Raw genomic sequence first — 24,485 nt, 5'->3', positions numbered from 1 at the left:
GGCACAATCTGGCATCCCCACCCAGAGCTGGGCTGCATGCGTGGGTGATCAACGACTACCCGTCGCTCTGCCAGAAGGAGTAATAAACACCATCATACACGCTAGAGCCCCTTCCACGAGAAGACTCTATGCGTCAAAATGGTCTGTGTTCTCAAAATGGTGCACCGACAGAGAACTGGACCCGCGGACATGTGGGGTGTCGTCGCTGCTCATATTCCTACAAGAGCTGCTGGATAAGGGCAGATCCCCATCCACGCTCAAAGTGTATGTGGCGGCCGTTGCGGCGTTCGCTGAACCCCTGCACGGCCAGTCATGGGGTAAAAACGAGCTGGTCATCCGCTTCCTCAGGGGAGCTAGAAGGATGAACCCCCGCGCCTCCATCGGTTCCTATCTGGGATCTTTCTATAGTTCTCGAAACTATGAAAGCCCCCTTTCGAACCACTTCAACTGCGTTGGCCACTCAAAACCGCTTTTCTGACTGCCCTGTCATCAGTCAAACGTGTGGGAGACCTTCACGCGCTGTCTGTCAGCTGCATGTCTTGAGTTTGGACCAAGTGACTCCAAGGTCATTTTAAAGCCTAGACACGGCTATGTTCCCAAGGTGATCGGTACTCCTTTCAGAGCACAGGTCATTTCCCTATCGGCGCTGCCAGCACCGATAGCTGAACGCGACGCCAATCTCCTTTGCCCGGTCAGAGCACTGAGATTGTATACTGCGCGCTCGCCGCTTTCAGATGCTCTGAGCAGCTTTTTGTTTCGTTCGGAGGGTGCACCAAAGGTCTCGCCGCCTCGAAACAGACACTATCTAGATGGATAGTGGACGCTATTGCTGCTGCATACGCGTCAAAAGACCTGCCATGCCCGTTGGGCATTAGGGCTTGCTCCACTAGAGGCATGGCATCCTCGTGGGCATGGTCCAGCGGGATTTCCATTCACGACATATGTGTGGCAGCGGGATGGACTTCCCCCTCCACCTTTGCAGGCAAAACTACTAGCGGTTTAATAAGCTACAGCTCCCCTGGTGAGCTGCACTGATGGGTCACATTCCACACAGACCGGCACCGCCGCTCTGTCGTTCCCTTCCCACTATGTGCTTATGTATTACACAATCAATGACCTGCATTCTTGCCGGCCAAATATTATTTCCCCACTCATAAGGGCTCCCCCGGGTCCCCCCTTAATTCCCTGGGGCTCATACAGTGGATGCTTGGCGCGCACGGCGTTGACAATGGGTTCCTGTAGCGTAAGCTAGCTTACGCAATACGAGAAAACCTCTCGTAAGAGAACGTATCGGTTACCTAACGTAACCTCGGTTCTCTCTAGATGAGGGAACGAGTATTGCGTAGCCGGCTGTGCTTCAGCGCCACCGGCTGACTTTTCGCTTCAGTCAATGAAAACCAGGGTTCCAGCCTCACGAACTACGCTTATATGCACTCTAGTCACGCCCATTTTGGCGGGCTTTGATGCAGTGAGCGTGCGGACGCCTCTCATTGGATGCGAGTTCGCCCAAGCTCGTCTATAGGCTGCAGCAGTTGCCGCGAGAGCAACCTATGAGCTCGCTAGATAGCCCGCTCAAGGTCTGCAGCTGCCGCACTGCGTTGACAATGGATACAAAAATTAAGGATAATTTTTTGGCTTCAATATCTCAGAAAAGATGAATCTTTCCCGTAGCGTAAGCTAGCTTACGCAATACTCGTTCCCTCATCTAGAGAGAACCGAGGTTACGTTAGGTAACCGATACGTTTTTTTAGTACGACCTCGGTCGATGTTCCAAGTGAGCCAAGCCAATACTAAATGTGACGTCAAAATTCTGCAGATCACTGATTAGTCGGGGAGAATCGTCACTACTGACGTCACTGGATTTCCGACAAGCGACATCAACCCGCTAGTTTTAAAGTTATTAACGCCAATAACCGTATGATTTGTTCATGCAACTTTCGAATTGTGAAAAAAGAAATGGCTGTGCTCATAACCACGCCATGGTCAATAAACGAGGTGCAGACGGTCCACTTGTTAGCGATGAGCGAAACTATAAAGTCTCTCAGGAAGTGTATCAGCTGTTGGCCACACACGGCTACCACCAGACCTACCAACAGTATAGGGAAAAGTAAAAAAACTTAAAAGTGACTACAGAACCATCAAGGAAAAGTGGAAGTGGTTCGACCAAATGGACGGTATCTAAACCGGCGAGCAATGGGAGGGAGAGTGCCCTGGACTGGCGTTGATCCACGATGGAGGATGGTATGTTTTGTTATGTTAACTCTATACTCTGCTTGAAAGCTTCACTTTATTTAGTTGACCAGCTACTGGAAGCTTGCTTCTAAAACAACCAGGCCAATTTAACTGTTACACTTGAGTAAAATCACCATGCAACTGCTTTATGCAGCACAATGAGCTAGTTTTGGTCAGTTTGTGTCGTGTTTAAGATAATGTCACGGCAGTAGAGGTGGCACAACTATGACGATCAGTTTATAATCTCACCCACGTTGAGATGGCACTAAACTGCAATGAAAATGCAAGCTCAGAAAAAATAGTAGAGGCGAGTTAAACCGTAACGTGCAGTGAAAAAGTGCCATTAGTGGCTCGAGCGCTGTCTTTGCTTGTGTCTTTCAGCATTTCGCATGTTAAGATGAGTGAAAATCAAATAGTTCCTATCCTGTGCAACCATTTGCTAATATATACTACTTTTCTTTCTTTTTTTTTTTTTTTTACTTTGGAGCTTATGATATGCATTCATTTTCATGGTGACTAAATATCACTAGTAAAAGAGTATTGTATTGATTTCAACATCAATATCGCAAGGATCGATACTTCAGAATCGATCTGCCCATCCCTACAGTCAGTAGCTAACCAAGGGCATAGACTTGGCTTGAACATTTTGGGGGTTGCAGCGTGAAGCATTTCCCAAGTTTCCATCAATCATGGTATAAATATTGGGGTGGGGGTTACTTGCTTGTTTTGATTCGTCTGAGGAATCTACGCCTCTGTGGCCACCAATTAGATAGTCTACCTTGCTTTGATATGAAAGGAGAGACCACAGAGCGATATGAAATTCTTGAAATGACTGCCAGTACGTAGAAAGCCAGTTGCCTGGGACAATGATCCAATGTACAGTTTATCTGTCATTATATGAAAACATTTAAATATGAAGATCAGAATCAAGTATTGCAAGAGAGCTGTGTTATAAAGTATTTTGGTAAGCAGATACACTAATGTGCTGGTGTATGTTCTAATAGATGAGGAATGGCAATATTAAAGACCTCACTTAACAAATCATGTATTTTTGTTTTGGAAAGTGTGTTGATAATAGAGCCATTTTAGTTCTGACTCACAGTTTGACCGAAGATACTCCCAGTATGTGCAAGTGTCAATGATATTTTTATGCAGTTAAAGTGAATTATTTAACCAGTACCAGTCCATTAGCTTCAGTGTGGTCAAGAAAAACGCTGATGGTACACAATCAGGAGACCTGGTACCTGTTGTTGGTATAGCTGCCAATAATATTGACAGGTAATTGAGCATGGCTTGTAGCTGTCTCCAGCTTCTGTGTCATTTAGCACCATTGTGAAAATTGGTTCCCTACATTTCAGTAACCAATTAGAAATTCTTTAAGCTAGCTTATGTATTCTGGTGTCATAATGAGAATTTCGGGCAGTGAACTAACTTTCGCTCTAAGTGCTTTTAGTAAGAACTGCATACTTGGAGATGCATAGAGAAACAGATTCCTTAGATTCTATGCAAAAAATGTTTTGTTGCAATGGCTTCTCAAACTCACTATCATACTCTGTTTAGGAAGTATGAATGTGATCTCTTTACTTAAAGAAAGTATTCAAAGTATTTAAAGAGAGGCTTGAAAAATGGCCTTACTTCAAATAAAACAATTCAGCTATAACAATGAATGTGTCCTTTGCACATCGTAATAAAAGTGACAAGTTCTGTGTCTCTTACTGTCTTACAAAACAGTCCTTTGGCAGTACCAGTATACAGTTATCATGGCATCAAAATGTAATATTAACATACTTTGATATATACCATAGTACTGAATATTGCCATATTCATATACCATGATATTTAAATGGAACTCCAAAGTGCTCCAAATTACACCTATGATATCAAGTTCACAAAACCATTGTTATTTCATGGTACTTTTTGTGCAACCTGGTCTCAAATAATCACATTACTATACCTACATTTTTGCATGATTTTAACATGGCTTGTTTTATGTATTGCAACAGTTTTCTAGTGAAATGTAACACTAGAAGCACTTAAACAACAACACAAACCACGAGTGAAATGGCAGATTATCAGTTATTATCATAAAAAATAAAAATAAACATTATTTTTGCCCAGTTCCTCACACAATTTCTATCTTATCAAAAAAAACGTATATTAGTGCATGACTTGTAAGGTTTATATTTGCATTACTTTAACTACATTTACAAACTTGTTTGAACTCGATGTAATCGCAACTTGAACTTGCAACGCAAAGGGTAAGAGTCCTGAAGAGCGTGTGAGTTGAAACGTGAGCTGAAAGTGTCATAGAAGCACCACAAAATGATGTGGTTGCAGGAGCAATTGCATTTTTCTTCTCATATTTGCTTTTTATGAGACTATCAGATTAGGTTTAGGTTCAAGGTTTTTTGGTAAGGGGTAGGTTTTGTTGATTTAAAACTTGATTGAGCATTAACTACAACCTCATCTGTTTGAGAGAAAATTGACCTGAAACACACACCTTTCACATGAGTTGTGTGAGATATCTGCTGTTCTATGTTACATGGACACAACACTTGACAGAATTGGCCCGGGGAAAGATCTATGACAGTGCACGTTTTCTGTTGTGTTTCAGCCAGACGCAGGTTCATTTATATGTAAATGTAAATAAATATATAGCATGATAATTGTTTCTCACTATTGTGATTCCAAAAACCCCAGTAATTCATGACATTACATTACATTCTTATTTCAGTGCTCGTTCTGGAAGAGATGTTCAGTTAAATGTTCAGCTGACAGCTAAACTCAACGCTTTTTTAAAGTTCAGTACAGGTATAGTAAAAAACATTCACAACATGTGAATGTCATAATAGAGATACTGTATAAGAGAAAACTGTCATTGTTTTAATGTTTCATGAAAGGCCTGCAATTTGCATTAAATTGTAGCTACGATAAAAATGAATGTGAAATGTAGTATGAAAACAAATGGGATTTTTCCCTGAATCACAGTCTCAAAGCAGCTCTAAAGCACATGTCAATGAACCTGAACACATTAGGGGTGGTTGCTTCATCACTCTATTAAAGTAACCACAGTCAGATGATCAGTTTTATAAGCCACAATGACTCCTGTTTCAGGCAGTAGATAGAATAAGAGAAAGAGAAGCTGAAATGTGAATAAGAATAAAGAAAATGTATAAGAAACATAAAGGGTAAATAGGCAAATTAACTTCAGAATGAAAGGCCTTTCAACCTTTGGTCTAGTTTCAAATTTTAGCAATACATTGATGGTAACCCCTGTTTGATGAATATTGGGTACTTGTAAACAAGTAGATCCAATGCTTCATTAATTTTTTTATGCAGTCAATATGACTCTGCAACACTGGGTGTGGAACACTCAAGCTTTTAAACATATAAAGGCTTTTTTTTTTTCAGCTGATGAATTTTGTTAAATTAGTTCTGATTCTGAACACAAATGAGAGAGTCCACCAACAAACAGCAGTTCTGTTTTACAGAGTTTTACTTTGGATATCATATAACTTTGAAAGTGATTTGGGTGAGTTAGGATGTGATATTTAACATGGTTCTGTCACCATCTTGATGATTAGTACAAAGCACTGATCGTGCAGCTCTGCCCAGTGCCTCTGTTTTTGCCACATGCCTGCAAGTTTATCGACCTGATAGCGCTGAGTTCCAAGCATCCAGTATTAGATTACATTTTGTCATTGCCGTGAGAAATTCAAGCCGTTATATTTAGACATACTGTGGAGATCATCTAGTTAGCTTAAACAGGACGTCATCTTGGAGGTGGATAACAATATCATGTGACTATTGGTGACCAGACGTTATTTCTGCTAAGCGAGTTCAATCAGAAACTGTGCAGCATAACAGGAGAAATTGTTTAGCAGTCTTTATGGTATAACTACGCAAGATGATTCCTATTTGTTTTTATGCCTGGATGAATGATGACTTGCAACTATTACATGTATACTGTCATCAGTGCAAGGTATCCATGTTTACTATATTCTCATGCTAAAAATCACTGTATGCCAATTCATAAGACCTTTTGAGCACGCCTCTTAAACTTCTCTGTCATTATAAAGGCATTTATAGCCAGATGAATCTGTTGAACCCCCATCACCACTAGGGGCTCTACAACTACTGATTTTAATAGTCGCTAGCGCTGGCGGGTGCCTTTTAAATCATTTTGCATAGCAGTAGTATTTCTGTTATATTTAAAGGCCACTTTACATATATTAGAGGTTATTGTAGCATATGTGTCATCTTTATCTAAAGTACATTTGAGCCACTTTGCTCTTTCAGTGCACTACCGCTGGCACGTTTCAGAAATGTGGGATGGCAGGGGAAGAGTCATTTATATTCATTAGTAAAGCGAAAACCGTTTGGATGATTCAGTAATATTCATCAGGAAAGTGCTACCTGGTTAGTCAGACAAACTATAACCCAACCCCTAAACCTAGCCCTAACAAATCAGATAGAGATTTTATCATTAATATTAATGAGTCTTCCCTTGTCATCCTACGTTTCGGAATTCTGCCATCAGCTGTACTTCCTACAGACACGTTTTGTAAATCACGTGGAATGCGACAAGCCAACACAAGGCTGACAGTGTTAACTATATTAGTTATAGTGACTTATCTACAGTATGCAACACCTAATCACCACCATCACAAAAAAAAAAAAATTGTCAGGTAACCTGCCTGCAGAGAAACTGCCATTGAGATGAATGGGAGCGCTAACAGCTTTCTTCAGGTATTATACGGATCCAACCTGATTACATTATATGTTAATGGTCAACACTGAAGAGGATCTATATTAGATTACAGAAAATACATATATTCATCAAATTCAAATTTTATTTGATGAATATGACATGCTCTGGGATCTTCAAGTGTATTCTTATTGGAGCCTGCTTTGTTTGATAGGGTTAATATTAAAGGGACATTTGTTAAATCAGTGAATACTTATTCTTGTTTTAAGCATAAATACATTTGGGGCTGGGTAGCTCAGCGAGTATTGACACTGTCTACCACCCCTGGAGTCGCAAGTTCGAATTCAGGGTGTTCTGAGTGACTCCAGCCAGGCCTCCTAAGCAACCAAATTGGCTCGGTTGCTAGGGAGGGTACAGTCACACGGGGTAACCTCCTCGTGGTCACGATTAGTGGTTCTCGCTCTCAATGGGGTGCATGGTAAGTTGTGCATGGATCGCAGAGAGTAGCATGAGCCTCCACATGCTGTGAGTCTCCGCGGTGTCATGCACAATGAGCCACATGATAAGATGCGCAGATTGACAGTCTCAGAAGCGGAGGCAACTGAGACTTGTCCTCCTCCACCCGGATTGAGGTGAGTAAAACACGTCTGGCGCCACCTCGAGGACCTACTATGTAGTGGGAATTGGGCATTCCAAATTGGGGAGAAAAGGGGAGAAAGAAAAGCATACATACATTTTGCAAGAGCTTATTCAACTTTACTTTTCAAATAAATGCATCTTGTTTTAAAAAAATAGTTCACATAAATCTGAAAATTATGTAATCATTTACTCCTTTTCATTTTGTTCCAAACCAATTTGACTTTCTCTCTTCCATAGTACACAAACAGAGAAGCAGAATGTTAATGACATTCGACCACAGTTGCCGTTCACGTTCACTGTACAAAGTGGAAAGAAAGAAATAGGTATGGGTTTGGAATGGCATGAAGATGAGTAACAGATGAGAGAATTTTCATTTTTGTGTAACTCTTTAGATATCCATCCCATTTGAATAATTCATATTTAATTAAGTGAGTGCTGTGGTTCACGTGCATATATTCAGGGAGGATCAAGAGAAGAGGTTGTTTATTAATTTTATGAAGTTGTGTGCTGATGCTGATTTGAACATTAACTATTTAATCTAGCAGTATGTGAATCTCATTTATTATGGGTGGCTGCAGAAAACAGGGCAAAGTGAAAACACTTTTTTTCTTCTTGTGGATTCCATTTCCCGGCATTCCTTTCACCCCCTTGTTATTATACCACATTCTCTCTATCTCTTTCTCTCGCTCTCTATTCTGTCTTGCCCATCCTCTTGACATTTCCTCTTGTTAAGGGTGTCCCAATCTGTCTGAGCACTGAGTGCCCATCCCACTCTCAAAGGAGCTGCACACACACCAACAGCCGACGCACAGTCTGGGCAGACACACTTACCACACTGGCAGGCACAGAGCTACGCACACACAATTTCATCCACCAGCTATAAGACAAGAGGCAGTTCCAGCTGAAGGACATAAAATCCAGCTCAGAGCTCCAGCATGGATGTTTTTAAGAAGGGATTCTCCATCGCTAAGGAGGGAGTGGTGGCCGCTGCTGAGAAAACCAAAGCCGGGGTGGAGGAGGCAGCTGCCAAAACCAAGGAGGGGGTCATGTATGTGGGTAAGTGCAAATCCAAGAGAGAAAGGGGAGACAGATTAGGTACACCAGGCATGATATTAATTCAATAATAAATATATTTTTTTTTTAATAGTGTCTAAAGTGTTTAAAGCCATATATTACTTTCTTTTTTCTGTTGAACACAAAAAAGATTTTTTGAAGAATATTTCAGGTCTCTAGGTCCATACAAGGCAAATGAATGGGTCTCTAAAATTTTACACTTTTTAAATGATACATAAATACAATAGTCATTATACTAATTAAATACAGTTTTTGCTTATGATATGTGATGTTAAAAAGAGAAAATATCAGTTTGTGATCTTAGATTGCTGAAGTATTAGGCACTGATGATAACAGTCCCAAAAAGGGAAGGAAAACAGGGCAATGAGGAAAAATGTGGGGCATGAGTCCATTATTACATGTGACGCTATGCTCAGCCACCTTGCCACAGTAAGTGAACAACACTGAGCATTCAAGACATACCAGCACTATCCACCTGCCTGTCTCCTGATATCAGATCACAAATTCATCTGCTTGAACTGAGCAGCATAGAAAGAGAAAAGCCCCTCACGTGGTTTCTTGTGTCTTCATCATGGCATACTGTGTTTTTATTTACTGTCAGGAATGGGCAGGGAAGAAAGAGGGGGAAAGAAAATGAAAGACAGAAGTGAAGGACAAGCGGAAGGAAGCACTTTCTGGAAGGGCAATAATTATACAGGATGCAATCAATATGAATGATCAGGTGCTTTCAACAAGACAAAAATAGAAAAGCCCAGCATGTTTAATTTAAATCCATAAAACTCCATTTGATTATCATGTTACCAACACTACTTGTTTAAAGGATTTGTTAACTACCTTGTGGGACGCTATATGTAACATATGACATACTTTACATTAGTGTTTCTGTTACAATCTGATTAAATACAGTAACGCACAGTATATCACATGTTATTTGGATTATGTAATAAAATTACAAAAATGAAGCACTTGTAATTAGATTACATTTTAAATGAGGTGTAATCAGATTAGTTTCTTTTTATGGATTACATTACATTAGTACATTAGATTACTTTTCCCCTTCAATCTCCTGTGCTCCATGCCTGTGGCGGGAAGGCTCGTGTAATCTGAGACAGCACCTGTATCACATTGTGTATTAATATCGTAATGAATAGTTACGATGAATAATGAAATGAACATTTTGATGTTGATACATCGAAATATCTTTGTCAGATGCATTTTTACACGGCTAGATTACATTATTATTTTTTTTATTACACTTCAAATCAGACAATGGCAATAGCTAGTGTATAATTTACTTATTGAGTTCCTACATTTTTAAAAGAGTGGTCTAAGCCAGAGTCTGAGATATATGTGACATGCCTAGTCAGACCATACATTTAAAATTACATGCAGGTTATCATTGTAGTAAATCAAAAGTAATGAAAATTATAAAAGAGTCATCTAAAACGTCATCTTAATTTTGTAATAAGTACCGAATTATATTTCAGAATTAATCTACCCAACGCTGCATACTTAGTCATGAACAGCATTTATTTTACATGGAATAGTTATGTTATGCTAGTAATTAAATATATAATGTATAATATGTGTACCATGGCTGCACAGTACAATGGTCCTGTAAAATACTGCATCTTTCCACTGCCTCATGAGTATTATTTGTAGAGTTGTGGCAGCAAAAATGTTCTTTGAAAATACATGTTTTCTCTCTGGTTTTGCTTCTTAAGTCTATGATCATTGAGGCACACACCACTGTAATCCCATTTCCTTTCAGTCCACTTTGCATCCCATTCCACAGAGACCAGGGTCTGCCCGGGTCAATACACAATCTTTTATGATTTGTAATTGCTCTTAGTGTGTGTACACACCAGTGATAGGTGCTGGCCAGTATGGGGAAAAAATTATATCTCTGCTTTCAGACTGCGTAAGAGCTTGATGTAAACTGCCCTCTATATCAGAGGAAGGAGGGACAGCTTTAACAAGAAACAAACTGTTAAATCACTGGAGCATGCAGTCAGAGCTACAGAAGATGCTAGACATGCGTGTATGTGTTGGGAGTGCTATAACATGCAGTTTTATTGATGCCGTTGGTTCTTAAACTGGACAAACACATGCTGTGGAGCACATCCTCATAAGAAATGTATGTCTGTGCTTGAATGAGTCAAAAAGGGTGTGCCTTTAAGTGTGAATGCTCACATATAGACATACATCATCACATGGGGAGGCAGATGAGGTTAGAGATTTGTGTGTGATCTGGGGTTGACTGCCTGTTTTGCAGCTAGGACAACATTTGGGCAGGTAACCTAAAAATACGCTTTTTGTGGAAACATGTACATAAATGCCCACTGTCCTGATTGGTAACATCATGCAACCCCTTAAATATTATATACAGCCATTTTTTAAACTCAAACAGTTTGAAAATTCACACCAGGCCAGGAACCTGCACCCGAACCATGGCAGTGAAAAAGGGCTATCCGAGTACAAACTGAACCCCGGTGAGTGGGGCCAAGTGTGCAATGATGTAAAGTAGGTCTTGAAGTTTTTTCGCTGCAGAGGCAGTCATGAATTAATATACCCTTAAGGGGGTCGCACACCGAACGAGAAGCGCAGCGCAGCGCCGCGCCGCGCCGCGCCACGTCTAGAACAACTCACAGGTATCGCACACCGGACGCGCACATTCTATTCGCGCGAGCACGTTGTTAAGTCTGTTATTTTGTTGTAACGTTATCCGTTGTCTTGGCAACTATGTTACATACAATAGTATTTATTTAGCTAGCGTTTAGCTAACCCGAGTGACAACGTTAACCAAACAAGTTTATTCTTTATTTTCAAAAAAGATATTCTTTTTTATTATATACGTAACTGACGATATGTTATGTAAGAGCGTATGGTTAGTATAGTAGAGTATTGAAAAATGGCACAACAGGGGGAAATGAAAGATTTAAAAGGGCTATGTTTTTTATATATTTTTTCCAATATGACTTTATTCAAGCTGTTAAATTAGGAATGTTAAACTAAATGTATATTGCAGCACAGGGTGAAGTCAGTATGTATATTAACGACGATTTGAGACAAATAAATGTACATTTAATATACAACTATGTAAATGGCGCTCTGTGGCGCGGCATGGTTTTGAACAAGGTCCTGAGCCGTAGCTGGGCGCCGCGGACAGACGCCGAATGGCGCCGCCGGTGTGTGTACACTCATAGAGAATAATGTGATAGAATTTTAAAGACATGGCGCTGCGCGGCGCGGCGATGCGCTGCGCGTTCGGTGTGCGACCCCCTTTAGTGACATAGGGAAGTCGCAGATGTAGAGAACAAGGTGTTTTTGCAGCTTGGTTTCAACTCAAAACTTATTAAAGCTTTTACACTGAAAAAGTGATTGTAAAGTGCAATTGTTTACTTAAAGAGATCATGTCATGAGGAATCAAATTTACCCTTTGAAGTAAACAATTGCAATTTACAATCACTTTTTACAGTGTAAAAGCTTTACTCCACACCACACATACCAAAGAATCTCAAGCCGCAAAAGAGAGGTCAGTTTACTACCATCTACTGTATTAAAGTGTCACTAAACTGTACTTCTCTCTCTAATGCACATAGAACATTTACATTTACATTTATTCATTTGGCAGACGCTTTTATCCAAAGCGACTTACAAAAGAGGAAGAACATCAGCGAATCATCTTAGGGAGACAGTGGTACAAAAAGTGCCTTATTACAAAGTTTCACTATCATCATAATAGTATACAAAACAGATTTAAGTGCAACAACAAATGTAAATTTTTTTTATTTTTTTTAATTTTTTTTATTGACCGGTTAAGTGCTTTTGGAAAAGATGTGTTTTTAGCCGTTTTTTGAAGATAGAGAGTGAGTTAACCTCCCGGATTGAGTTGGGAAGGTCATTCCACCACCGTGGTATGATGAAACTGAAAGTCCGGGAAAGTGTTTTGGTGCCTCTTTGTTTTGGTACGACAAGGCGACGTTCCTTAGCCGACCGCAGGCTTCTGGTGGGAACGTAGCTCTGCATAAATGTTTTTAGGTATGCTGGAGCAGACCCAGTGACTGTTTTATATGCCAGCATCAGGGCCTTGAATTTAAAACGTGCATGAACCAGCAGCCAGTGGAGAGAGACAAAGAGTGGTGTAACATGTGCTCTCTTAGGTTCATTAAAGACCAGACGTGCTGCTGCATCCTGGATCATTTGGAGAGGTCTAATAGCACATGCAGGAAGGCCTGCAATGAGAGCGTTACAGTAGTCCAGTCTAGTTATGACAAGGGACTGAACGAGCAGTTGTGTGGCATGTACAGAGAGGAAGGGTCTTATCTTCCTGATATTGTAGAGTGTAAATCTACAAGATCTTGCAGTTTTTGAAATGTGGTCTGTGAAATTTAGCTCATCATCAATGGTTACCCCTAGATTTCTGACCGTTGTGGAAGGCGAAACTGTAGTTGGACCCAGCTGCACAGTGATGTTGTGTTCAACAGCCGGGTTGGCTGGAAAGACAAGGAGTTCGGTCTTGGCAGGGTTGAGTTGAAGGTGGTGTTCCTTCATCCAGGCCGAGATGTCTGCCAGACAGGCAGCGATTCGAACGGTCACTGTGGTGTCGTTGGGCTGGAAAGACAAGTAGAGTTGCGTGTCATCAGCGTAGCAGTGGTAAGAGAAACCATGTGACTGGATGATGGGTCCCAGTGATGTTGTGTATATGGAGAAGAGAAGTGGCCCAAGCACTGATCCCTGAGGTACCCCAGTAAGTAACTTGTGTGGCTTGGATACTTCCCCTCTCCATGCTACCTCAAAGGACCTTTCTGAGAGATAAGAGTTGAACCAGTCAAGCACGGTTCCAGTGATACCCAGTTTAGAGAGGGTGGAGAGTAGGATCTGATGGTTGACTGTGTCAAAGGCAGCAGAAAGGTCCAGCAAAATCAGAACGGATGATATCGATTCAGCTCTCGCCTGTCTCAGCGACTCGATGACAGACAGCAGGGCAGTCTCAGTGGAGTGTCCACTTTGAAGCCCCACTGATTGTCATCCAGCAGCTTGTTCTGTGAGAGATAGGCGGAGATCTGATTGAAAACTGCCCTTTCAAGTGTTTTTGCCATGAATGGGATGAGAGAGACTGGTCTGTAGTGTTCTATCTGTGTGGGGTTAAGTGCAGGTTTTTTCAGCAGTGGGGTTACTCGAGCCTGCTTAAATGTAGTGGGAAAAGTGCCTGCAAGAAGGGATGTGTTAATTATGTGTGTAAGTGCCGGTAGGATGGACGGAGAGATGGCCTGGAGAAGGTGTGATGGAATGGGGTCAAGGGAACAGGTTGTGGGGTGGTTGGAGAGGAGGAGTTTAGAGACCTCAGTGTCAGTTAAAGGACAGAACATAGGGAAAGAAGGGTTGCATACAGGAGCCAGGTGTTTGACAGGGTGTGGTGCTGTGAATGTATTGCTGATGGCTGTAACCTTATCAGTAAAAAATGTGGCGAATATATCTGCTGTCAGTGATGTGTCAGGTGGTGGAGGGGAGGGCAGAGAAGTGTGTTAAATGTTCTAAACAAGCTACGAGTGTCTGTGGTGCTGTTGATCTTGGTCTGGTAATATGAAGTTTTTGCAGTTTTAACGTTATTTGAAAAAGTTGCGAGCAGAAGCTGATATTTACCTAGATCAGCTGGATCTTTAGATTTCCGCCATCTCCTCTCAGCTGCCCTGAGATCAGTCCGATGTTCACGAAGGACGTCAGACAGCCAGGGGCTGGGTGGTGTAGTCCGTGCTGGTCTAGAGGAGAGAGGACAGATGTTAGAACACTGTTATATATTAATAATTCACATGCCTGACTGCATATGCATTTTTATTATAAATGGATGATTCTCAAACCTTTCAAATATTTAATTTGAAATGATCTTAACATATAGATCACACTGAGCTACTTTACTTTCTATCACATTATGTAACACCAATTTCATCACAGAACTGTGTTAGGATTGTCCAGATTAATTAGAGTTTGCAATAAATCCATTAGGATTGGAGCACAGAGAGAGATGATGTAATCAAGACAAATGTACAGAATACAAATGAAGGTATCATGGTGAAATCTTGTATGATTATTTTTGAAAACGTATGCCCCCTGTGGAATACGAATAAGAACAAAATAACATTTTATATCAAACAGGATCTGGTTCCTCTATAATCTATGCGCAACTATATTTAGAACATCACTGTCTTCTCCTTTTAAACTTAGCAGTGGAGTTGAAGCCATAGAGACATATTATGCCTCTGCATGTAATCTGATTGTCCTTGGAAGTGACATCATTTTGCAGCAGCAGTGGTAATATTTTTCATCTTTTTTATTTTCATCAATATCTTAAAATTCCAGGCTTTTGCATTCATTTTGCAAGCCGAGTCCTCAAGAGTGTGTCTTGATATTAAATCAGCTCTTTGTCTAGGACAACAAGTACAATGTACTGCCTCTATTGAGAGGGTGTGTTTGTTTTAGCTATGTGTGTCTCTTTCTCTCTTAGTATATGTGTATGTTGAAGAGGGGCACTTTTAAAAACACATTGTGGTGGGCTTAAATGTTCTGGGAAGGATCCGAGATAAGGCTTGTTCTGTGGACCACTCGTTCTGTGAGAGAGATTCAGTGCTGGAGATATCAGGGCCTTTCAGAGGCCAAAGTGGCTTTTTTCCACTGTTAGCAGAGTTAACATTTAGGAAGCATCTCAGAGTAGGATAGATGTTTCCCGATCTGTATTAAGGCTTAATGGCACTTAATGGTGCCAATCAACAGCCAGTGGACCGACTGTAGATCAGAGGTATTTTACTGGCTTTACGGTTGGACATTGCTCTGCCAGAGAAGTCTTTGTGCAACAGACTAAGTGTATGGATCTCAGGACAGAACAGAAAGAACAGGAGACCGAGTTGAGAGCATCAATAGATCATTAGACATATGTCTAAAATATTGTAAAATGAGCACCATTAGAATAAACATAAAATTGTGGGAAAAGCATTTGTTTACAGGAGTGCCTGACCAAGAGCTCAATATAATTTCATCCTCAGTATATACATTTGCAATAAAGCTTTCCTTTTATTTTTGACAGGCACAAAGACAAAGGAAGGTGTTGTGACAAGTGTAAACACAGGTAAAAAAAAAAAAAAAAAAAGAAGAGCAAATCGGAAAAACTGATCAATTTAAAAGAAAAACTAAAATATAATTCCTTAAATACACAAATCTAAGAAAAGTCACAAATGAAACTATAAAACACAATAATTTTTTCATCTGCCCTAGTTGCCCAGAAAACAACTGATCAGGCAAATCTTGTGAGTGAGACCACTGTGGCTGGAGCCAATCAGGTGTCAGAGAAGACAGTGGAGGGGCTGGAGAGTGTGGTCGCATCCACCGGCCTGGTCAAACTGGTGAGGACAAAAATATTCATATGCACTTTTTGAAAGCTAATCATTGGTTAAACATTTACTACAAAAATCCACAAACATTTTACTTGCATTGATGTCTTGAGGTGCACTGTATAATTATTATTTGTAGGCCTATAATCGTTCAATAGATATGCAGACATAATATTTAAATTGGTAAATGCACTGTTGCCATCATGGAGTTGGTATATTTTTTGATGTTTTGTTAGTGTTTTAATGTGATTTTGATTCTTGCCCAATCATGGACAGGATGAGCTGTGCAAAATCTATCCATTGAAACAAACCATTTAACAAAAACATCTCAAATATATTCCTCTCTTATGCTCTTGCCATTTAGGAAAGAGAAAGGCCTGCATTGTTGAAAGAATTTGACACATTGCCTAGCAAGATTAGCCAAATTTTCTTCAAAAATAACTAATTGTTTTCATTTGCTTTCTTAAATACATTCCCAATTAAATTCCTATTCATTTAAATGGCAAGAAATAGCCTATAAAGAAACAAGCATCGGCCATAAAACCCTTATCAGCTGAGTGGTCTGAACAAACTAATTCATGAATATGAGTCTGAATTATCAAAGAGCATGGCACTCTAATTGATTGAATTTAAGAACTGATACATTACTTCATAATTCAAAAGGTCTAGAAGTGTTATAAATATTATGTTTTATAAATACCTGTGGGAGTGAAGATTTGATAAACATGGTGAACTATTTCTGCCAACTGAGCAGTGTTATTGTCTGTTTGCCTCCAGGAGGAGCACTCGAAGCAAGATGGAGCTGCAGAACAGTAGGTAAGAAAGAAACTGCAAGATGGCCTGATGTGTAGGGTGGGAGCCAGTTCAGAGAGAAGATGAGGAAGCTTCAAACTACAGGCAAAAGCTAATGTTATTATTTAAAAAAATCAAAAACGCTTAACATTCTTAATAGAAAGTAGAGAAAACGCCTGCTCAATTAACAACACGCAACATGCTCTGGGGACTGTTTTTGTACTGTTGTACATAGGCCTAACCATACAACAGTCCTTTAAAAGGAAGTTAATCAAGTAACTAATATTTTCGACACACTATCGTCAGGTAACTGGGCTGACCGAAAAAATACTTTCAATTTAAGCCAAAGCATGTTGCCGAGTATGGCACATACATACATTATCCTGTGCCACAAACACAGGAAAGCGGAGTAATCCAAGCCACAGAGTATTTAGCAGAGACGGGCCACTTCTATTTAAATAAATGGGAGAAATTGGAATGCCCAACCAAGAAGCTCTCATGCCCAGCGGTCAATGGATGTATAAAGGAAGTCCCGCCTTATAGATAAAAGAGCCTTTTAGATATAGACACCACCTGTCAATCAACTCGCTAATGCGCATTAACTATACAAGCCGAGAAAATTGCGTGTTTTAGCATAATATAAGGTCAAGAAGCACAATTTATGATTACAATATTATAATATTTTATTGCTGATTTGAAATATGTACTTTGATCGTAATCTCGACTGACCACTTTTGAGATTTCTGTGTCCCCCATTCAAGTATATAGAAGGATGACTGGAAATAGCCTCCCAATAGTGTTCCAAAGATGGCCGACAGTGGAATGACTTGCTTGAAAGCACTTAATAGGTTACGTTGCTCAAAAACTGTAAGCACTGTTTTCTGTTGTGTTTGTTTTGAGCAACCCGCTTACCTCTTTGTTTGACCAGTGGCAGATGGGGGCATATATAGAAAGCTGTTTGGAAAACAGAGTTTATTTCTGTAATACTGTTTGGTGGTGCAGAAATTACATACTTCAGCACAAAGGAATAGTTCACCCAAAAATTAAAATTCTCTCATCATTTACTGATCCTCATGCCATCCCAGATGTGTATGACTTTCATTTTTCTGCTGAACACAAACAAAGATTTTTAGAAGAATATTTCAGATTTGTAGGTCCATACGATGCAAGTGAATAGTGAGCGGTTCTTTCCAGCACCAGAAGTATATAAAGGCAGCATCAAAGTAATCCATATGACTCCAGTGGTTAAATCTATTTGTTCAGAAGTGATAATAGTTGCAGGTGAGAAACAGATAAATATTAAAGTCCCTTTTTACTATAAACCTTCACTTTCACATTCTGAAAGTGAAAGTGGAGATTTATTGTAAAAAAGGATTAAAATATTGATGATTTTAACCCAAAGTAATTGCATTGCTTCAGAAGACAGGTTTAGGTGTCATAAGAATTACTTTTATGCTGCCTTTATGTGATTTTTGGAGCTTGGTCTGGTCACCATTTATTTGAATTGTATGGACAAACAGAGCTGAAATATTCTTCTAAAAAGCTTAATCGGAAGAAGAAAAAACTCATAAACACCAGGGATGGCATGAGGGTGAGTAAATGATGAGAGAGTTTTCCTTTTTGGGTTAATTAACAATTTAAGAGTAATATACGTGGATACGTGTTTGAGTCAGTACATGTTGTTTAAATGTGATGCCTTATGACTGAAATGCACGACAGCTTTTATGATTAAATCGAAACAAATCCTTTGGAAAGTGACTCAGACTTTAGCTACAACATGTTTAGACAATGGCAAACTATGCTGGCTGAAGTTTGGCCAAATATCTTTTTTTTCTTCTTCTTTCAATATGTTAATAAAATACATTACCGTGTACCATATAATAATCTTAGAATGTAGATATTGAGGACACTTACGTGACAGAACGATCTCAACTATAGACCTTGACACTTTCACCTGTTAATTTACAATCTTGCCAGACAAGCTTTTAGGTTCACAGCATAGTACATCAAAGCACAGTGTATTGGGCTCAGAAATAGATGTAATGGGGGTTCTGGGTAGCTCAGCGAATATTGCCGCTGACTAACACACAGGGTGTGCTGAGTGACTCCAGCCAGGTCTTCTACGCAACCAAACTGACCTGGTTGCTAGGGAGGGTAGAGTCACATGGGGTAACCTCCTTGTGGTTGCGATTAGTGGTTCTTGCTCTCAATGGGGTGCGTGGTAAGTTGTGAGTGGATAGTGTAGAGTAGCGTGAGCCTCCACATGCTGTGAGTCTCTGCGGTGTCATGCACAAAGAGCCACGTCATAAGATGCGCGGATTGACTGTCTCAGAAGAAGCGGAGACAACTGCGACTTGTCCTCAGCCACCCGGATTGAGGTGAGTAACCGCGCCAATTGGACATTCCAAAATTGGGGAGAAAATAAAAATAAAAAGTTGTAATGCCAACAGGAAAAGAAAACAACAATGCACAGGCCTATATAAAACGTATCTCTTTGTTTTGAGTGCAGCAGTCTTGCCACTTCTACTGAAAAATATATTACCAAGGCCTGAAGAGACCTTGACACTTTCACCTGTTAAAGCATTAATAGCATTTCCACCCTTCCCATACTGTAACAGTCCTTCTCCTTCATTTCAGGGTGATGTCGTGGTGAATGCCCCTTGATGAACACCCCGTGATGCTCTGCTTCTTTGCAAAAGAGGAGAGAGTTCATTAGCTGCTGGCCATTCCTGAATATTATCATTGCTAAACCTCTAATGGGCACAAAAATATATCCTACTTCACTCCTTTCTCCTCACAAACAACCTCTACTTATCTCAAGTTTACCTCTTTCCTTCACATAGACATATACACATACAGAGATACTCATGTAACATGACATTATTATTTAGCTATGTGAGGTTTACCTACAGTGTTCATTGCATGTAATTACCACATTTGTGGTGCATGTGCTTGTGTTTTGGAGATCATATTAACTAGCCCTGAAAACTGGTGTCCACCAGTTTTCCTCCATTAAGAATTATTTCAGATACAAAACATTCCAGACAATACACACTATCAATCTTTTGTCCACTGTTGTTGCTTATATCACCAAAGATGTTTGAGACATGAGTCAGAAGAAGATGGAATGTGAAGTGTGAAGAATATAGCAAGTGTCTGTGTAGATTCTCTTAAAGTATAGTTCAGCAAAAAATGAAAATGACCATGCTCATGTTATCTCTGATGTGTATGACTTACTTTCTTCTGCAAAACACAATAAAATGTCCATACAATGCAAGTGAATGGTGACCAAAACCTTGAAGCTCCAAAAAGCACAAAGGCAGCATAAAGGTTATCCATCAGACTCCAGTGGTTTAATCAATGTCTTCTTAAGCAATCCAGTTGGTTTTGGGTGAGAACAGACCAAAATATAACAAGTTTTTCACTGTACGTCTTGTTATTTCAGTCTTTAGGCAGGATCATGATTTAAAGCTTGATTATTCTTCCTAGTTCTTGACGCGTGCACAGAGTGCTGGATGGCGCAATAGGAATCTTATGATCACCAAGAAGACTGCTTTTAAGATGTACAGGGAAAAAGTAACATTTTGGTCTGTTCTCACCCGAAACCGATTGCATCACTTCAGAAGACATGGATTAAACCACTTATGTATAACTTTTATGCTGACTTTATGTGCTTTTTGGAGCTTCACATTTTTGGTTATCATTCACTTGCATTGTTATGGACCTACAGAGTGGAGATATTCTTCTAAAAATCTTAATTTGTATTCTGTAGAAGAAAGTCATACACATCTGGGATAGCATGAGAGAGAAAAAAATTATTAGAATTAAAGTTTTTGGTGAACTTTAAGTGCTTTAGTATGATTACAAAATGTTCAATTTTCTATTAAGGCTTTGATAATATCCTTATATGAATTCTTCTATAGTTTAATTCTAATTCTACGTTCCATTCTAATCATCTTCATTCTCTTTAAAATTAGCATATTATGTCAGAGCAGTTGCTTGGTTTCAGTATTTGTTGATGTCTATGGAAGCCATGCATGCTGACTCATGATTACACAAATTCTAACTCATCAAATTCCTGTACTTAACTCATTATTCCCCATGAAGTCTTAGAAGACAGCTGAAGGTTTTTTCATCTGTAATCAATTGTTTTGTGAAAAATAAAACAAAAAAACTGTATTCTCATTTTATTCTTTATCATTTTAATAAAAACAGAATATTGCTAGTTAACATATCCAGATTCCACTAATACAGTATAGGTACTCTGAATATCAGCCTGCATTGTAAAACATTTCAGTAATTTTTAAGTAAAATAGTGTAAAAATGCTACAGAAATAAAATGTTAATTGATTAACAAATATGAACTGTAAAATATACAGTAAAATGTTTTAATATATTTTAAGTCAATACAGTAGTTTTTACAATAAAATTATGTAACAATTAAATTATTTACATGTAAAAAAGTGCGATTTTCCTGTATAATTAATGGTAAAAAGAATAAGAATAATTTTTTTACAGTAAATTATTGTTAAAATTACAGTAAAAAACAGTAATCGGCCGTTCCCACAATTCCCTGCATGACCCATTACATTTCATTATATGTTATGGGAATAGTTATGTTTCTTCTTGTTTTTAATATCAGTTACTTACACTGGGGTGTTCTGTGTTATATTTGATGTAGTTTAGTTAATGTTTACTGCATTATTTAAATCTCATATGTGTTACCATGATGGTGTTTGTGTGAGTGACACTGAGCACTGTCTCTACATGTTTATTGGTTATTGCTCCTGGAATAGGCACTACTGATGAACTTCATGTCATCATGTGCCCTTCTGTAGTCACTACGGTGATTAACAAATACCTCATAAAGTAAACAACAGATTTTTACAGTTTAAGAAGGCATGTTAATTTTATTTTTTACTGTAAATTTAACAGAATTTGTTTTTACAGTGCCAGCGTGTAAATTACAACCATTTTAAACTGTAAAATGTACAGGTTATGTAAAGTGGTTTACATTTAACTATATTTTTTACATAATTATTCTGGCAACCACAGCTGCCAAATTGTTTTCATAAAAACAACAGGATTTGTTTTACAGTGTGGATTTCCCATGCAAAAAAAAAAATATGTTGAAGGAAACTTGCCAAATCCAAAATCAAGGCAAAATATTTGAACATAATTATAATTTTTTTTCAATCAATGACACATACTATGTTCTTTACAAAGAGGAAGGGCAAGCTCCACCTCAAACACTGTGAAACAAAGGATGCTAATGTAAAATCAAGGTACGTCATGCACGTCCTTCCCAAACTAGAACACCTTTCCCTCTCTTCACCTCCACATTCTCAACATACCCACATATAATATTAAATATGCATCCCACCAACAAACAAAGAGTTTATGGTGTAAACTAAATAACCCATATGCCTATGATAATACACAAAAATATATAGCACTATGCCGCTATTAAAATGTCAAACTTTATCAAATTTTCATGGTCTCTGTGTGCCATCCAAGCTTTTTAAATGGCAGTCATACAGCTTTTTCTACATTGCAATTGTGGGAGGAGACGTGTGTCTGTCACCGCCCATCATTTTCCACTTGCTTAGAGGGAAGCCATGTACACCAAAACATAAACAATCCTATTGATGTCAGGGATGCTAGCAACATTTACATATCTAAGTGGCAATGCTCTGCTTTTTAATTTAAATTAGGCCAAGCATCAATTAGACTGTTGTCACTATACTACACACAAAACACATATTTAAAGTGTACACAAAACTGCAAAATAAACATCCGTTACATGCTTAAATTATTAACAATTTTTAAAGCACTCTCTCCTCATATTTACCAATAGACAGGCTACACTGAAACTCTGATAAACCAGGTAAACAAGTTCTTTCTGATGAGTACATTTTTGTACTCCACCCAAGTTCAAGTAGCCAATAGGCACACACGTCACTGACATACATTCCCAGAGCACTAGCCTTCAAATAAAAACAGTCCCCTTCTGCCCAAAAACACTGACACATTCACATTCGCATACACACACTTGCAAACACTAACAACTGAGGACTATACAAACATGTCTTTCCTTTCAGGCATTTTGGGTAATAAAGCAGCAAACTCATTTGTTGATCAGGCTGTGGATAAAGCAGGTGAGTCCCATGTGTGACCTTAAGGAAACCTTAAAACAATTTTTGTGTTGACAAATTCTGTTTTTGTTTGTTTGCTTTTTTGGCTTATTGTATCAAGACACTTTGTGTCCTCATTTATCCAGACAAGTTTTGAGTTTTACTTTTCAAATTTGAAATGGAAAAGTGAAGTTTTTGCTGAGCAAGTATAACGCCAAAAGTAGCAATTAATTGGTAGCTTATTTGTTTATGTTTTACCAGAAAAACAGTTTTTTCAAGATTCTTCCGGGAATCAATAGATTAAACCCTTAAAACATGAACAGTTACTCTTTTTAGTAGTGTGCAAATGTTTATACCTTAATTAAATGCTGTTAGACTTATTACCATATGAAATATGAACTTTCCTGCAGGCTGGGCAGGTTCATTTCCTTTCAGTTTGCCACAAAATCTAGCAATGTTTCAGTGTCATTTTTTTCATCCTATTTAAATTGGTCTACAATGTTTGTTCTCTAAAAAGGTACTAGTTAAAATAATGCTTGAGAATGCAGTTAGTCCAGTAGTGATGCCACTCTAAGACCTTAAAAGTAGGATGGAATGAGCCTTTGATGTAGGCAAAGTTATCCAAGGAGACTTTCTTTTAACAATCTTTAGCCATCTAAAAATGTATTACAATTTATTTTGCATCTAAAGTGCCTTGTAATAAAGCTTCCGTTTAATTCTCACAGCTTCTGCGGCCAAAAGGAAGGTGAAGGAAACAATTACTGGAAAGAAACAAGATAAGCCAGATAAGACAGGGGGCATGGGAGGCCTTTTCCCATCTGAGGAGGACAAGAAACCAAAGCAAAAGTCAGGAGGTGGAATTTTTGGTGGCCTCCTTTCAGCAGAACCAGGAAAAGAGGGAATGAGCAGTGGAGGAGTCAGCAGTGGAGGAGACAGTATTGGAGGAGTCAGCAGTGGAGGAGACAGTTGTGAGTTTACTTGTGACATATTTATGACTACATCTATGACTGTTTATATACATTTTTTCAAAATTCTATAGATATTTAAAAAAAAAAAAAAAAAAAGCACAATGTCAATTGGTCAATGCCAATGAATCCCGTAATATCTATTTATTTCTATTTCCATTTTTGTGTTTGATTAGCTTTCAATGATGCACTGGATGACCTTGCTACGGAGTTTGCGGATAAATGATGATCTATCAATTAGGAAAATTGTTCTCCACTCAGTTCTCCAGCCAGAATCCTCTACCTAACATCAGCACAATCTCAAAAATGTTAGGGACTCAAACAACATAAGAAAATATTAATGTAAATAGATTTTGGACAGTTTTTAACAGGTGTCCATTCACCATCTTCAACGGGATCACTACTAAAGATTACTGGAAACTGTATATATTACATTGCTTATGTTAAAATAACTTACTGCATATTTGTTTTTAATATCATGTGACATTAAGATATGTTTAATGAATAAAAAATTATAAAATTGTATCCACCTATGCATTGCCTTCCTATTATCTTA

General features: G+C 38.9%; 2 protein-coding genes across 2 annotated transcripts; both read left to right on the top strand.

Moving 5' to 3' along the window:
• Window positions 1-8,344: 8,344 nt before the first annotated feature.
• On the top strand, window positions 8,345-21,009 carry sncga (synuclein, gamma a). The gene is made up of 5 exons (XM_052151164.1): window positions 8,345-8,635; window positions 15,735-15,776; window positions 15,923-16,050; window positions 16,816-16,854; window positions 19,468-21,009. Exons 1-4 carry the CDS (start codon window positions 8,515-8,517, stop codon window positions 16,852-16,854), a joined length of 330 nt encoding a protein of 109 aa, XP_052007124.1. The 5' UTR covers window positions 8,345-8,514; the 3' UTR covers window positions 19,468-21,009.
• A 780-nt stretch (window positions 21,010-21,789) lies between these two features.
• Window positions 21,790-24,454, top strand: zgc:193505 (uncharacterized protein LOC559113 homolog). Its single transcript, XM_052150495.1, has 3 exons — window positions 21,790-22,988; window positions 23,690-23,932; window positions 24,106-24,454. The coding sequence occupies exons 1-3, from the start codon at window positions 22,916-22,918 to the stop codon at window positions 24,153-24,155; spliced, it is 366 nt and encodes a 121-aa protein (XP_052006455.1). The 5' UTR covers window positions 21,790-22,915; the 3' UTR covers window positions 24,156-24,454.
• Window positions 24,455-24,485: the final 31 nt, after the last annotated feature.

The sequence above is a fragment of the Xyrauchen texanus genome, chromosome 20, assembly GCF_025860055.1.
Source record: "Xyrauchen texanus isolate HMW12.3.18 chromosome 20, RBS_HiC_50CHRs, whole genome shotgun sequence".
In the NCBI taxonomy this organism is placed as follows: domain Eukaryota; kingdom Metazoa; phylum Chordata; class Actinopteri; order Cypriniformes; family Catostomidae; genus Xyrauchen; species Xyrauchen texanus.
The sequence above is the reverse complement of the archived record's forward strand: the minus strand, read 5'-3'. Positions and strand labels throughout refer to the sequence as shown.